Source organism: Alligator sinensis, unplaced genomic scaffold, assembly GCF_000455745.1.
Source record: "Alligator sinensis unplaced genomic scaffold, ASM45574v1 scaffold1318_2, whole genome shotgun sequence".
NCBI classification, from domain to species: domain Eukaryota; kingdom Metazoa; phylum Chordata; order Crocodylia; family Alligatoridae; genus Alligator; species Alligator sinensis.
The window spans coordinates 377,793-393,711 of NW_005843067.1; the positions used below are offsets into that span (position 1 = coordinate 377,793).

Sequence of the window (15,919 nt, forward strand, 5' to 3'; positions counted from 1 at the left end):
CGCCCTCACCGTCTCCCCCGCCCCTTCCCAACCCCCCGCTGCCCGAGGAGCCACTGCCCACGTATCCCCTTGAGTTCGAGCGGTTCTGGAAGGCGGCGCATGAAAACCCCCACGACTTCGCTGCCTGGACCGAGCTGCTGCAATACGTGGAGCAGGAGGTGAGCGGGGAGCGCGCCCCACCCCTGCTCCTTGCGAGCTTTCCCCACAGCTGTATCCCTGGGCCCCCTGCTGTCGGGACGCCTGGGTTCTCTCGTTGGCTTTAACAGAACAAAGGGTTACATTTCTGGGAGTCGGGACTCCAGGGTTCCCTCTGGCTTTAAGAGCCTGCTGGAGACTGAGGGGTTAAAAGGCTGGGAATCGGGTGGCTCCTGGGTTCTCTCGCTGGTTTTAGGGGCCGTTGGCAGTTGAGGGGTTAAGTCGCTCGGTTCCCTTTGGGGCTCTGCCAGGCGGGGGACCAGCATCCTGTGGGTTGGTGCAGCCGCCGTGGCGACACCAGGGTCCTGTCCCCGGCTGTGGCAGAAAGCACATGTTGGTCGTTAGGCCGTGGGCGTGGCAGGGACTCCTGGGTTCTTTCCCCCGGGGCTGGCTCTGCAATGCCTGTGCCTGACTGGCTAATGCGTGCCAGGTAGCACAAGGCTTCATTCAAAGCCCATGCAACCATCAAGATTAGGAAGATTTGGTCAGAAATGGGGACCCCAGTGACCTGAGAGACTGTCCCCCCCCTGCAGTGGCCACCATCTCCCCATCTACTGTGTTTTCTGGCATGTGGACCCTCTAAAACAGGAACTGGAAACTATAGCATACTTTATAGGAGGGAGATGTGATAAGAGCAGTATCTCCTTTATCGGGGGAAAGATAGCGGGTGCAGTTTTCCAGCTATGCTCAACTTGGTGCTGCCTACGAACTAGGAATGTTGTCTGGAGGGGCCTGTCACTTGTCTTTGCAGGCGGGGAGACCGGATCTGGTTTCCCATGATCACCTCTTAGAGAAACTGGCCAATTGTCGCCTTGGGTCCTCCACGGTCCACTGGCTGGAAAATTGGCTCCGGGGTCGGACCCAGAGGGTAGTAATTGATGGAAGTCACTCATCGTGGTGTCCTGTGACCAGTGGGGTCCCCCAAGGCTCTGTCTGTCCTTGGACCCATACTGTTCAACATCTTCATTAATGATGTGGACACTGGAGTCAGAAGCGGACTGGCCAAGTTCGCCGATGACACCAAACTTTGGGGCAAAGCATCCACACCAGAAGACAGGCAGGTGATCCAGGCTGACCTGGACAGGCTCAGCAAGTGGGCGGATGAGAATCTGATGGTGTTCAACGCCCAAGGTCTGGAACGGGCTCCCAAGGGAGGTGGTGCTCTCCCCTACCCTGGGGGTCTTCAAGAGGAGGTTAAATAAGCATCTCTCAAGCAAATCCCGGGACGTCATTCTCCCCTTGTACTCGGCCTTAGTGAGGCCGCAGCTGGAGTACTGCGTCCAGTTTTGGGCTCCACAATTCAAAAAGGATGTGGAGAAGCTTGAGAGAGTCCAGAGAAGAGCCACGCGCATGATCAGAGGTCAGGGAAGCAGACCCTACGATGACAGGCTGAGAGCCCTGGGGCTCTTTAGCCTGGAAAAGCACAGGCTCAGGGGTGATCTGATGGCCACCTACAAGTTTATCAGGGGTGACCACCAGTATGTGGGGGAACGTTTGTTCACCAGAGCGCCCCAAGGGATGACGACTAGGTCGAATGGTCATAAACTACTACAAGACCGTTTCAGGCTGGACATAAGGAAGAACTTCTTTACTGTCCGAGCCCCCAAGGTCTGGAACAGCCTGCCACCGGAGGTGGTTCAAGCGCCTTCATTGAACACCTTCAAGAGCAAACTGGATGCTTATCTTGCTGGGATCCTATGACCCCAGCTGACTTCCTGCCCTTTGGGCGGGGGGCTGGACTCGATGATCTTCCGAGGTCCCTTCCAGCCCTAATGTCTATGAAATCTCCCAGACTGCAAGGGGGTAGGAGGAGAGCCCAGGTTGAGGGCCGGTTATGGGGTTCTTGTCCATGCTGATGCTAATTTATTTCTCCCCCGGCGCAGAATCATCTCTTGTCGGCCCGGAAAGCCTTTGACAGCTTCTTCGCCCACTATCCTTACTGCTATGGCTACTGGAAGAAGTACGCCGACATGGAGCGCAGATTCGACTGCCACAAGGAGGTGGAGGAGGTGAGAAAAGTGATGCACCCAGACAAAAATAGCTCAAACTTATACCTAGACTGTGATGGGCTATACATTAGCTGTTGCCATGCAGGAAAGAGATGTGGGAGTCACTGTGGACTGTTTGCTCAAAACATCAGCTTGGGGCTTGGCAGCCATTTAAAAGGCAAGCAGAATATTAGGGATGATTAAAGGGGGAATTGGTTAAGTACCTGATTCTCCTTTATAAATCTGTGGTGCATCCATGATTTGGAGACTGCCTAGTTCTGGTCCCTGCACCTCCAACAGGATGGAAAAGAACAAGAGAAGTTTGAGAAAGGCAACGAGGCTGATTTGTGACGTGGAGGGGCTTCCCTGTGAACAGACCGAAGAAGCTAATGAAAGAGAAAGTGGTGGCTAGAAGGATGAATAGGTGGAGCGTGGGGGGGGCTAGATGGACAGAGAGGCCTATTCCATTTAGAGACACTTGAGTGGGGAATGTTAGAAGGGTTTCTAAAAAACTAAATGGGGAAGAGAGAGCCAATACGGATTTATTATGGGCTGCCTCTCCCCAAACAAGAACAAGGGGTCACGCAATTGAATGAGCAGGCAGTTGGTTTAGAACTAACACCAAGGAAGTTCTTTCTCACCCAGCGTGGAATTAAAGGGTGGAGCTCATTGCCACCAGATGTGGTGAAAGCTGAGTGTAACCAAATTCACCAAGGGGATTGGACACATTCTTGGAGAAAAGGGGCGTCCGTAGCTGTTGAGCATGGGAGAGACATGGCTTTGAATTAGAATTTCCTAGACCTTAAATGCTGGAGGCTGCAAGTGAGAGAGAAACAGGGACACAAACCCTAGTCAGAACCTGGTCTTAGAGCATCTGCTCTCTGTCCCCATGTGATGCACAGGATTGGGCAAGGTGGACCTGTTATCTGACCCAGGAAATGGCAATTATGAGAAGGGGGATCGTGGGGTGGCCTCTCTTCCCAGCACATGGCTTGTATTAGGACTGGGGTGGGTCAGGGAACTCATCTGGGGGAAGGGTGCCTGTCTCTACCCTGCTGAGCTCCCTCTCTGCCCCATAGGTTTTTGAGCGAGGACTCCAGTCCATCCCCCTCAGCATGGACCTGTGGATCCATTACCTCTCCTACCTCCAGGCCACCTTAGACATGAACCTGCCTGATTCCATCCAGAAGATCCGCGGGTAAGTCCTTGTGGTGAGGAGGAAGCGGGGGGCTGGTACTGCCTTCCCCGCTAGGAAAAGCGGGGATCTCGCCTGCTCTGTGCTGCCGGCGACTTGGGGCGGTTCACATCCCAGCAGCGGCCGGAGGGGGGGCACAGCCAGCATCAGGCGCCTGGCATGGGCGAACGAGTGGCATACCGTATTTTCTCACCTACAAGGCACCCTGCAATATAAGACGCACCTTGTCTTTGAAAGGCAGCGCGAAGACACAAAGATCTTTCCTTGTAGTAACTGAGTTACAGCAGCCAGGGAGCCCAGCCTGCTTTGTTCTGCTTCCTGTGAGTCGCATGTATTTTTGCCTTTGCCCAGTGAGGCAGAAAGTGCTCTTACCGTATTTCCTGCATATAATGCTCACACCAGTTCCCTGCTGCTGTTTTTCTTGCAGGGAGGAAAGCTGTGTGTTATAGGCAGTGAATTACGATAGATGGGACCAGGGCTGAGAATGGGGTAAAAGGGGCTGCGGCGGGGGGGAACACAGCCTGCCAGGTCACTGGGGTCCCCATTTCCGAGGCCCCCAGGGGCTGCCCTGTTGTTGCCCCATTAACGGATCCTCCCCTTCCCCACCCCCCCTCTCTGTCTCTGCAGTGTGTTTGAGTCAGCTGTGGCTGCGGCGGGCATGGACTTCCGCTCAGACAAGCTCTGGGAGATGTATGTGGAGTGGGAGAGAGAGCAGGGCGATCTACGGGCCATCACGGCCATCTACGACCGGCTCCTGGCCACCCCCACACAACTCTACAGCCACCACTGGGAGAAGTAGGTGACACGACCTTGGGGGAGGGAAAGGGAAAGGCGTTGGGGGCCATCAGGGATTGCTCCTAGAGGTTTGTTCCTGTGCTTCTGCGGAGCTTGGGCCTCCATGGAGAATCAAACCAGCGCCCAGGCATTTGACTGTGCCTGCCCCTCCCAACCAGCCTCAGGGCAGGGAGCTCAGGGAACACTGTTGGAAGAGCTTTGTTTCTCCAGCCTCAGGGCATGAACCACCCAGGAGCTGGTGTGGAAAGAAGATGAGATGAAAGGCCTATGGGCAAGCAAGGCCACTCACACTGGGCAGGGCTTATGGAGGCCTTGAAAGCCTCTGGCCACAGCGCTTTCTTTACCCCGTGGACCCCAAGGTCTGGCCCACTACCCCTGAGGCTGCGGGCCTCTGAGCTCGATTTGGAGAGCAGGGGAATTAGAAACCTGGAGGGGCCAGGCATTCTGTTCCTTCTTTTCTCTGGGAAATGGGGCTGGGACTGTGCCATGAGGGAGTAGCTGAGAGCAGCATTGCTCAATCTTTTGGTCTCCTACAGAGCTGGCACCACCTCTGCATGCCAGGATTGGGCCCTAGGGGGCCAGTGCCACCCCTTCCCATCCCCCTCACGTGCTGGGATTGAGTCCCACAGAGCTGGCACCACACCCTATGCACCTCGATTGGGTGGGGGGGGAGGGGAAGCGACTAGCCCCACCCCCCTCGTGTGTCACGATTGGATCGCAGGGTTCTAGCACCTCCCCCTACATGTTGGGACTTGTTCCCAGAGTGCTGGCACTGCACACTGGGATGGGGACCTGGTGTAACCCCCCACCATGCTGGGTTTGGGTCCCAAGAGGCTGGCACTGCCCCCTCCTGCTTCCCCATCACTGGAATTGGGTCCTGGGGGGACTGACACTGCTCCCACCATGTGCTGGGATTGGGTCCCTAGAGACCAGTCCTGACCCCCTCCCCCTCACACGGATTGAGCCTCAGGGGGTCGATACCACCCCTGTGTGGCAGGATTAGGTCCTGGGGGGTGGGGAGCACTGCCCCTGCCCAGCCCTCCACATCAAGATTGGGCACTGGGCCCATGCTTCTCCCACCTGGCCCTGCGAGCTGGGATTGGGGCTTTCCATGAGTCCAGAGGTTTGGCGGCAGAGGAGTGGTTTACTGTTCTTCCACTGCCCAATTTACAACCTCACAGAGATCCTCACAGGCCAGATGACATGGGGCCACATGCCAGAGGTTGAACCCCCCCCCCCCAGAAGACAGATGCAGGGGGGGCTAGGTTTGCTTGTGGGGGCAGATGATGCCCAGCAGGTCTGTCGCTAACCACTACCCTGGCCGCAGGTTCAAGGAGCATGTGATACACAACCCCATCCAGGATGTTGTGACGCCCGAGGAGCTGGCGTGGCTCCAGTCCAAGTTGGTCACAGACACCGTACAGAAGTTGCCTGAGACAGAGGCCGAAGAGCCGCCGCCTGGGGAAGATGTGCCCCCAGGGCTGGAAGCCAAGCAGGAGGCAGGGGTGGATGACCAGGTACCTACCAAATGTGGGCATTGGGGTAAAGAACCAGCTCCCAGCCCTCTGATTTGCTGCCCTAGATTTGCAGCAACATTGCAAGTGACCCCTCCCCCAACCTGGCTGGAAGGAACCAGACCCACTCAGGGGCTTGTCACTGAACTCCTCCCCCCACCGCTGCTTCAGCCAAGATGGGTCCCGCCACCTATCCGTGTTCTCAACCTGCTGAGGCCCAGCTGGGTGGAGGAGGCTGATTCACTTCCTGTCTCAGAGCATCATGGGGATTTCCTAGGCTTCTGGACTTTGCCAGTTGCCAGTGGGGCTGGGAGGGGATTCCCCCTTTTCTGCTGTGGGGGGGCGGGGGGTGTTAGGCCTTCCAAGTCAGAGACACGGTGTTGGCTGCTGCCCAGCCTGGGGGTGGTGGCTGGGCTGTGCCAGTGCTCCTGCTGGGACTTAAGGCTGAAGGGTCCTGGCTAGAGGGTCTTGCCCCTCTACTCAGCATCAGACTGATGCTGTATTTAGGTCAGGAGGGAATTTTTCCCCCGATCAGAATAATATGGACTGGAAGGGGGTTTGCCTTCCTTTGTAGTAGGGGCATGGCCTCTGCTTGGGATCCCTTGAGCATATATGAACTCTTTGACAGCAGGAGGACGTTGGCGCTGTGATCCCCCTGCTTTTCTTGTGGCAGGTTGGGGTGTGATGTTTCATAGTTTCTAGGGTTGGAAGGGACCTGAACAGATCATCAAGTCCGACCCCCTGATATGTAGTGTTTTGTTAGGGCTGACAGTAGTTTGACGAAGAAGTTGGATGATGGAGTAATCTGAAATGATTTGGGCAGGGCTGATCCTGCCTCAGGCAGGGGTTGGACTAGATGGCCCCTTCCAGCCCCACCTCTCTCTGATTTCTATAATGGTGCCCTGCAGCTCATGCACCTGCCTTCGAGCCAAGTCCTCTGGGCAAACCAGAACAAGACCACCAGCTTTGTAGATATGTAATATCTCTGCTCTTTCCTTTCGCCTTCCAGGCAGATATCGACCAGGACAAGGTCCGCGAGCTGGTCCTCTCCATCCGGCAGCAGGTCTATGCTCAGAACGAGGCAGAAGTCAGCAAGCGTTGGACCTTTGAAGAAGGGGTAGGTGCCTCCTGACATCTTCTGTCTAATGCCACCCCGCCCTGATCACTCTGTAACGTGTTCATGGGATCTCTCAGATACATTTAACCCCCCTTGCAGTGACGGGACATGGCTAGCCCTTGTCCCCCAGTTTTACCTGGGATCAGTTCAAGGTCTTGGGGCAATAGGCCATGTAGTTGTGTGACAGGGTTGATGGTGGAGTTTTAGGACCAGGTCAGACAAGAATGTGTCTAGGCTGGTTTGGACAGGGCTAATCCTGCCTCTGGATGTGACCTCTGGAGCTTCCCTGTCTTTCTGGCTGCTCTAAGCCATATGCTAGACACAAAAGCAGGGGCTGCTTATAAAACATTGAGAGAGCTGAATCTCTTCAGCCTTCACAAGAGATGGCTGAGGGGAGATCTTGTGGCCGCCTATAAATTTATTAGGGGAGGTCAACGGGGAATAGGGGAAGCGCTGTTTACTAAGGCGCCCCAGGGTGTGACTAGGAATAATGGGTGTAAACTAGTTGAGAGTGGAATTAGGTTAGATATTAGGAAGACATTTTTCATAGTAAGGGTGGCCAGGATCTGGACCGGGCTCCCAAGAGAGGTGGTGCTTTCACCTAGCTTGGAGGTCTTCAAGAGGAGGCTGGATAGTCACCTGGCTGGGGGCGTCTGACCTCGGTCCTCTTTCCTGCCAGGGGCAGGGGGTCGGACACGATGATCCATTGTGGTCCCCTCCGACTCTACAATCTATGTATGCAGTTCTAGGCAGGATCTGGCCTGTTCTGCTGATTCTGTGATATGACATGCAGTTGGCTTGCCCAAGCCACCTGGAAAAAGGCAGGGTAGATGTGTACCTTTGTAGACTTAACTAAGATTAAGTCTTAGTTTATATAGAGAGAGGTTATAAGATCTTTTTTGCAAATGAGAAGAATAGGGATACGCAGAAAGAGCACAGGGGAGGTGTTGCATCACTACGTGGCCGCTAGGGGGCAAGGTAACTAGCTTGCACAGAGGAGTGACTACCACAAAGAGAAGCCACCCTCAGTAGCAGATGCATGGGACAAACCCAGTGTAACTTGGCCTGCCATCAATCTACTCTAGTATGCCCCACAAGAAGCCTTATTTTGGGGGTGGAGGCCACATCCTGCATCCTCTGCATTCTATTTCTTCTGGAGTAACTTAAGACCATGCCCTAGAAGTGGCCACATATACACTGCATTGTCGTGTGCCCAGCATATCTGTCCCAGCAAAATCTGTGCGTCTGTCTTCAGTGGGAAAACTTTCCTTTGCTGGAATGTAAGCATGGAGATGCTATGCCATGCTGCTACTGAGATGGCGAAGTCCTATGTTAACACTCATAGCCATAGCTGTTGGTTGAACACTGTAGCTTGGCCCTGGAATTAGCTGCTGGTTGTATCTCGATGAGGCTCGTGATGTGGAAACCACACTTCTTTACATAAGCTCCTATGAATTAACTGCTTAGGATACAGAACAGTCTGGTTGCTGCCCTTTGTGAGGGTCTGGGGCCTAACCTTGTGCGACAGTAACTGCTTCTAGGAACATGTGCATCCAGCTTTCCAGGAGGCTGTCTGTCACACCAGGAAATCCCTGCTGCCTCCTAACTCACCAAGACTCTCCCTGGGGTGCAACACTGCCTGGATGCTGTGTTGCCAGGAGGACTTGCTTTGTGTCACCCAGTCAGCCAAGACTCCCTTTTTTTTTTTTTTCCCCCTATATTTTACCTTCTGGAAATAAGGTGCGTGTTCTATGCAAGAAAGTATGGTAGCATTGCGCCCCTTGCTCTGATCATCCTCAGAGCAGGCCTCAGTGATTCTGGGAACAGCACTGATATCCAGTTAAGCCAGCCCCAAAGGATTTCTCACTGCAGAGGTTAGCCCTCCCCTGAGCTGTTCTGGAGGGAACCTCATTCTTATTCCTACCCTACTCTCCCACAGATCAAGCGGCCCTACTTCCATGTGAAGCCGCTGGAGCGAGCCCAGCTGAGGAACTGGCGTGACTACCTGGACTTTGAAATGGCCCATAGCTCTCATGAGCGTACCATCGTGCTGTTTGAGCGCTGCGTCATCGCCTGCGCCCTCTACGAGGAGTTCTGGATCAAAGTGAGCGCCCTGCCCCTGCCCCCCACCCCCGCTCCTGCCTCTTCCTCCTCTCCCCTTTGACTTCACGAGATAAAGCTGGGGGATCCGGGCCTCGGGATCTAAGGACACCATTCGCTGGCCTGAGCCTCCTGGGACAGGTTGGTTTTAACAGGCCAAGCTCCCTGATCAGCAGGGAATGAAGCAATCTCATTTTACATGCTGGATTTCTGGAGACAGGTCTCCCTAGGGATAGGAGGAGCCAGCCTCAGTACAGAAGCTCTTACGTGACTCCCCCTGCATCCTGCGGGGAGGTGCTGGGGGTGGTATGGGGGGTGGATCGACTCCTTTCGGCTTCCTCCCACCAGCTGAAAAAGAATCCACCCCCTTCCTCTCCCTGTGCCGGATGCCGTCTGCTACACCCAGGCCGTGAGTCACCCACGGCCGGAGAGGAGACGGTGCGCCTAGGGGAAGCAGGTGCTTGAATCCCCTGGTACCAGCGCCAGCTCAATCTGTCCCAGCTCCAGCTGGCAGCGGCACGTCGCGGGCGCCTGATGCCTCGGCCGCGCGTTGTGGTTTTTTTTTTTTGTCTGTGGAGCAAACTTCTAACAGCCTTCTCTTAAATTCCGCTGCTGTTTTTCCCTGCCCGATCTCTCCCACCCGCCTAAGAGGGTGCAGGAAACCCTGAAGAGAGGTGCGTTAAGCCCCCTCACGTGAGTGCACCGTCCCTCCCCGGGGCAGACTTTCATCCCTTTACCGTGCCGCCCCAGGCGGGAGGAGCTAACCCATTCCCTCAGCCTTTCTTTCTGCCTACTCCCCTCTTCTTTCTCCCCCCAACCTCCTCTCTTTCCCACTTCCCATGCAGTACACCACCTACTTGGAGAACCACACGGTTGCCGGCACCCGCAGCGTGTTCCAGCGGGCGTGTTGCTACCACCTGCCCCGAAAGCCCAGCATCCATCTCCTCTGGGCTGCGTTTGAGGAGAAGCAAGGTCAGTGGGAACCCAGCTAGCAGTGGGTAGTGCACACACAGCTCCTTTGTCGTCTCCCCTCCTGGCTTGGAGTCCTGTCCCCCCAGTTGACTGCGGCCTGATAATTCACAGTGGTAACTGCCCCCGTGACTACAGTTGCCTCGTGGTGACCTCTTGGTGGGGGCAGTTGTTCTGGCTTTGTTTAGCACTGGGACATCAAATGTGTCTTGCACAGTGGACTGCATCTAGATCTCAGGGCTTCCACAGACCACCGATGAATTGCAGGGACGTTTATCCCTAGAGACCCTGGAGTTAATGCTGCTGTTGCCTTGTTCCCTCTCCTCTTTTCCCCCTGTCTTAGTCACCAGGGCAATTAAACCCCCCTGGTGCTGGTAGCAAAGGTAGTGGTGCATTTAATGCTTATAGGGCTCCAGCAGCTGTGGCCACAGGCCTTGTGGGCCGATTGATTTCTCCCAACGCCCCAAATTAGAGGCAGAAATGTTGGGTCATCAACTTGGCCAGCTGAATTGGCCAACACCCATTGTTTCTGTTGTCAGCTCCATCAGAGACCCGGGTTCTCTCGCTCCTGATCCTTCCCCTGTAGTTCAGCTTGGTGGCACAGTCCCCCACCCAGATGTCAATCTTTCTAGCGCAAGTAACTTCATTAGCAGCCTGTGGGACCTAGGCCAGATTATCATGATCATACAGCTTTGCCTGGCTTCTAATTGCTGCTTTGTTAGGAACGCACCCAAATCTCCTGGCTTCCTTTACCTGGAAACCTTCGCACGTGTCAGGAAGAGAACGGAGACCCCCCATCAGTTCTGTGATTCACATCCCACACTTTCCCTTCTCCCAAAAATTCCCAGCTGGAGATTGGAGCACGGGTCTTATACGAGGGAAGTGATCCTGACTGGTCTGGTGAAAGGGAAACATCTTTTTCTCCTTCCTGCTGCCTTCCTACGTGGGGGCACGTGGTATGCCAGTAAATACGGTACCTCGTCGGCAAGCGCTAGCCGGTCCTGCATTTTTAAGGTGTCCGGTGGAGGCCCTAGGGGCGTCGCGGTGATGGCGCCCTGTCCCCTCTCGGTCTCTGCAGGCTCCTTAGATGCTCGGGGAAGGCACCGCTAAGCCCCTGTAGGCCCCCCCCCAGAGCCCCGCGCGGTAAGTGGAAACTAGCGAGGATCTGTCCCTCCCCCGGGTGCTCCTGTCCCCTACTGCCCCCCCTCACCTCTCTCCATGCCTCCTGGATCTATCCGCCACCCCCTGCAGACAACATAGAGGAGGCACGGCGCATCTTAAAGACCTTTGAGGAGGGCATGCCTGGGCTGGCCATGGTGCGACTGCGGCGGGTGAGCCTGGAGCGGCGACAAGGCAACCTGGAGATGGCCGAGGCCTTGCTGCAGGAAGCCATCCAGGCCAACGAGGGGCTGCCGCTGGCCTCCTTCTATGCCATCAAACTGGCCCGGCAGGTGCTGAAAGTCCAGAAGAACCTCATCAAGGCTCGGAAAGTCCTCATGGACGCACTGGAGAAAGACCCGGTGAGGGATGGGGCGGGGAGTGGGCACTGGGCAATAGCCTAGTTAGGTTTGTGGTATAGGAGGGAGGCAAACCTGTGCTTCTCACAGGGCCACTGAGCAGATCCAGGTGGCTGGTACAGCCTGGGACCCAGATAGAGGAACCTAGTGCTATCTGAACCCAGACTGAGATTGGGGTCCCTTTCTGAAGCCCCAGCTGCTCCCTGCCACACAGAGATGGCAGGCTGGATAGAGGGGGGAAATTGAGGCAGGGACCAGAACATGAAGGGGGGGCAGAATGCCTATCAGGCTTCCAGTGTCTCCCAGCTTGGAGCCCCTGGGGCTGGTATGTACAGCCAGTCACCCCATCGCCTTTCCCTTCTGACAACCACCCTCCTGTACTTAGTCCTGTGGTCTCACTGCCTTCCTCTCCTCGTCCTGTCCCACAGGAGAATGCCAAGCTGTATGCCAATCTGCTGGAGATGGAGTTCAGTGCCGACATCAAACAAAATGAAGGCAACACCATGACGTGCTTTGATCGGGCGCTCAACAGCAGCCTGTCTGAGGAAGCTAAGATAGTCTTCTCACAGCGCCGTGTGGAGTACCTTGAGGACTTCGGCTCCAGCATGCACAGGTGAGGGGGGCCAGGTGGCTTTCCCCATGCCTAGCACAGCCGCCTCAGCTCTGCCATATGTGGGGCGGGAGATGGCTACCGTGTCCCAGGGACTCTGAGACTAAAGCAGAGAGCATTTGGAGGTCTTTATTCACTGGGAACAGGGCCTGAGCTGAGCCTTTGGCCTGAACACCTAGCTAGCCCTGGGCAGGGCTAGTGCAGGGTGGCTAGCCCATGGCATATGTGTAACATGGGCAGCCTGTGTGTGTAGCACAGGGCAGATCAGAGGAGGGAGCATGGCAGTCTGGTGTGAAAGCAGGCAGTGAATTGGGGCAAGGGGGCACAGAAGGAGGCCAAAAAGCAGCAGTGGGTTTGGGGCATGGGCACACAGGGAAGGGGGCTGAAAGCAGAGTGGCTGATGGAGCAGGGGGAGAAAGCAGAGCTTAGCTGGTGGCACTCTCTGACCACCTTTTCATGTGTTTCCCAGCTTGCTGGTTGCCTACGATGAGCACCAGAAGATCCTGAAGCGCTACGCAGCCCGCAAGAGGGGCCCCGAGAATGGGTAAGGCCACCAGCATGTGCAGGCAGGGAGCTGGGGGGCAGTTGTGGGGAGGAGGTTGCCACCCTCCTCATCCTCCACCCTTCCCAGAGCTCACCAAGGCCCCTTTCCTTTCTTCCCCACAGTGCCGATGAGCCAGATGAGAAGAGGATGAGAATGGAGGACGGGGCTGGGATGATGGGGCCTGGCATGGCTGGAGGCATGAACCAAGGCATGGGGGGCGACGTGGGCAACAACCCATCGGCCGCCTACAACTACAACGCGTGGTATCAGGTGGGTGGCGCTGAGCTGTTCCACTGCTCCATCACCCTCTGCTTGACCTCCACTCTCTTCTCAGAGCAGTGGCTTTGCTGCCTGTTTGGACCTGCCCCTTGTGTCTGGTACCGTAGTATCTCACCTACCACATGTCTCCAGCGAAGCCCCACACCTTGTTCTTGGGAAAGCGGGGCAAAAAGATGTTTCCAGCATTATGACTGCATAGAACAGGGATGGAGCCTAATCTTCTAAAGTTCAGTCAACCTTCCTTTTCCCTGCTTAACTAAAGCTGAAGCCCTAGTTGCTGCTGAAGACTGGTCTGGCGGCAGATCTATGAGTTTGCTCTTTTCAAATACAACCTGAAAGGAGGTGGACTAGGAAGAGAGACCAGGAAGAACTAGGTTAGCCAGGTTGCCAGGTTAACTTGATTAGTGGATTGTGGAGACCATTCAGAAGATCGATATAGCACCTGGGCCATGAAGACAATGGACTCCCTCAGCTGCCTGAACAGAAATGCTAGAGCTGCTGTGAGCAGGGGGCTTCTGTCTGGGATAGAAAATCAGCTACAGAAACATGCTGCAGATTGGGGGCCGCTGATGTTTTGGGGAAAGGTGCAGGTGGTATGCTGGTAAATGCAGTAACCTCTACAGCATCCCCTCTGGGCTGGGAGACAGGCTGTGGCGGCAGCTTCAGGGGCCCTTCTGGGTTAGAGAAAAGCTGTAGGTGCTTCTGTGGGACAACGGGAGTGAAGGTGACAGGTTAATAACCCAGGGGTGGGGCGGCATTTAGGAAGCTCCGATTCAGAGGTCATGCCCCTCCTGTGCTCAATAGCTACCAATGCCCCTTTCCTCCAAGAACGCATCCAATCCTTCTGTGAATCTGGGTAAACCCTCAGCTCCCACCACAGCTGGTGGCAACGAGCTCCCCTCTTTAATTTCACACTGGGGAGGGGGGAGACTGCTGTGTTAGTTTTAAACTGATGACCTTCCCCCTAGTTTCTGGCTGGTGAGAGACAGGCCATGATACATCTCTGAGTTTCTCTTCCTTATTTAGGGTCTTACAAGCGCTTCTATGCTCTTTTTATGTCCTACCTCGAGAATCTTTAAACTGAATAGGGCCTGTCTGCCCATCCATCCACCCCACACACTCTCATTACCCTCTTCAGCCTCTTCTCACAAGGCAGCCCCTCCACACCTTCAATCATCCGTGTTCCCTTTCTGTGCACCTTCTCTAGTTCTATCATTTTGGAGGCACGGGGACCAGAACTGGGTGCAGTATTCACGGCACAGGCAATCCATGGATTTCTAAAGGGGTGTCGTTTCTGGCTCTGTGAAATCATCCCTAATGTGCTGTTTGCCTTTTTGCTGGAAGCCGGTGCGCTGGCAGTCTGCCCCCAGGCAGGCTTCACATCCACTGACCCTCTGTCCCTGCGCTTTCTCCACAGCAAAATTACAGCGCTTACGGCTACCAGAACCCCTGGAACTACAACCAGTATTACCACCAGAGCTGAGGGCCGGCAGGCAAGACGGCCAGAGATGCAGAACCGCGACAGGGAACTGGACTGCCTGGCTCCTTCCAAATGGGAGGCCCTGCTTCCCACCCCACCTTCTGTCCCCACACCGCAGCGCCCACCCCCGGGCACTGAAGTGCACTCATCTCTGGGGAGCTTTGAGATTTTCTGCTTCCCTGGACAGCTGGACTCTGCACCCAAGCAAGAAAAGGGGGGTGGGGGTGAGTTCCTCACTCCCAGTACCACCCCTCTCCACCCAGCTCACAGGCTGCTGGGCTGGGGTTGGGTTGGTTTTTAAACACCCAGTTAGCAAGGGGGCCCCTTTTGTAAAACTTTTTTTTTCTGTACATTTCATGTGGCGTTGGGTGTAAATAAACGTGGGGGTAAGCACAGCACGGGCTGGTGGCATCTGATACCCACTCCCTCCTCCCCTCCGGGCCCAGGATCCCCTCAGCTCCAGCCCCTTCCGGGACAGACCACAGCACCAGACAAGCAGCAGCTTCCCCAGGCTTTATTTAGAACCCCTTGTCCAGCAGCCAGGCCTTAATCTCAGTGTCGAAGTAGCCCTTGATGCGGATGGTGCTGGTCAACTCATTGACCTGTGTGGGTGGTGGCTTCTTGCCCGAAAGCTGCGCGAGGAATTCCTTGACTTCCCCCTCCAGGGCCTGTGGCCAGAGAGAGGATGGGAGATGTTCCAGATCACAGGGGGTGCAGCTGGCTCCCATGTCTCACAAAGGCGCCTCCCCCCAGGACAAACACTGGCTTAGGGGCAGGCACTGGCGGGATCCTTACCCAGATGTCCCCCTCAATCTTCCGGATAAGCGTCATCTTCCTGTTGCCGGTGGTGATGTCCCTGTAGACAGGGATGTTGTGCATGCGAGAGCGGCGAACAAAGTACGGGAGCTCCGGCGGGGGGTCTGCCGAAGAGCCAGAGCGAGAGAGGCTGTGGAGGGATATCACAGCTCCGTAGCCCCCCACTCCTGGCCGTGACCTCGCCCCAGGCGGTGCTGAACAAGGGGATTGCTAGGATGTTCAGCTCAGCGCAGGTTTGCTTTAGGCTCCTAACAGTTAGGATGAGTGGGGATGTTTCCAAGGAATGATGGGATGGTTCGGGGCCATCTTAAATTAACAGGCCTGGAAAGCGCAGGGGGAGCGGGGAGATTTTAAATAGTGCCAGAGACTAAGCTGTTTGCCGGGATAGGGGGAGAAGCGGGGGTGGGACGGGTCTGCCCCCGGACTGGGGAGAAGCCGGGCTACCTCGCGGGGGGCTCCAGCCAGACGGCGTGGGGTAGTGCTCGTGCTTCGGGGGCTCGGGCACCCGGACGGGTGGGATGAGCCTCTCCACCCACTTGTAGTCCTCCGTGGACTCCACCATGCCCGGGTAGTCCTGCTCGGCGGGGGGCTCCGGCGGCTCAGTGTACGCCTGGCTCTGCGACAGGGACCAAGAGGGGCAGCGGTGAGGGCGCCGGGCCGGGGCCCCCGTCCTGTCCTGGGAGCCCTGGGGGGCCAAGGGCCCGCCAAGAGAGCGGGGAGGGGGCTGCATACCCTGCCCCCACCCCAGGGGAGGGGCCTGCGAGGGGCGGGGACCCTGTTCCCGCTCCAGCCCCGCCAAG

The 15,919-nt window shown here is 56.1% G+C and overlaps 2 protein-coding genes across 2 annotated transcripts; one reads left to right on the top strand and one right to left on the bottom strand.

Annotated features, from left to right (window-relative positions):
• The first annotated feature begins 25 nt into the window (after positions 1 to 25).
• Positions 26 to 14,698, top strand: LOC102380134 (pre-mRNA-processing factor 39-like). Its single transcript, XM_025193556.1, has 13 exons — positions 26 to 158; positions 2,079 to 2,204; positions 3,263 to 3,381; positions 4,006 to 4,173; positions 5,501 to 5,690; positions 6,697 to 6,804; positions 8,744 to 8,908; positions 9,750 to 9,876; positions 11,125 to 11,393; positions 11,819 to 12,003; positions 12,470 to 12,544; positions 12,667 to 12,814; positions 14,241 to 14,698. The coding sequence occupies exons 2-13, from the start codon at positions 2,166 to 2,168 to the stop codon at positions 14,304 to 14,306; spliced, it is 1,659 nt and encodes a 552-aa protein (XP_025049341.1). The 5' UTR covers positions 26 to 158; positions 2,079 to 2,165; the 3' UTR covers positions 14,307 to 14,698.
• Positions 14,699 to 14,799: 101 nt separating this feature from the next.
• Positions 14,800 to 15,744, bottom strand: MRPL49 (mitochondrial ribosomal protein L49). The gene is made up of 3 exons (XM_006037130.3): positions 15,564 to 15,744; positions 15,099 to 15,223; positions 14,800 to 14,971 (listed from the first exon to the last, which is right to left on the bottom strand). The coding sequence occupies exons 1-3, from the start codon at positions 15,679 to 15,681 to the stop codon at positions 14,822 to 14,824; spliced, it is 393 nt and encodes a 130-aa protein (XP_006037192.2). The 5' UTR covers positions 15,682 to 15,744; the 3' UTR covers positions 14,800 to 14,821.
• Positions 15,745 to 15,919: the final 175 nt, after the last annotated feature.

Coding starts and splice junctions, on each gene's coding strand:
- LOC102380134 (XM_025193556.1), top strand. CDS start 2,166: ATGGAGCGCAGATTCGACTGCCACAAGGAGGTGGAGGAG. Junction 8,909..9,749: donor ACGAGGAGTTCTGGATCAAA/GTGAGCGCCCTG, acceptor CTTCCCATGCAG/TACACCACCTACTTGGAGAA. Junction 12,004..12,469: donor TTCGGCTCCAGCATGCACAG/GTGAGGGGGGCC, acceptor TGTGTTTCCCAG/CTTGCTGGTTGCCTACGATG.
- MRPL49 (XM_006037130.3), bottom strand. CDS start 15,681: ATGGTGGAGTCCACGGAGGACTACAAGTGGGTGGAGAGGCTCATCCCA. Junction 15,224..15,563: donor TGGCTGGAGCCCCCCGCGAG/GTAGCCCGGCTT, acceptor GCTCTTCGGCAG/ACCCCCCGCCGGAGCTCCCG. Junction 14,972..15,098: donor AGATTGAGGGGGACATCTGG/GTAAGGATCCCG, acceptor CTCTGGCCACAG/GCCCTGGAGGGGGAAGTCAA.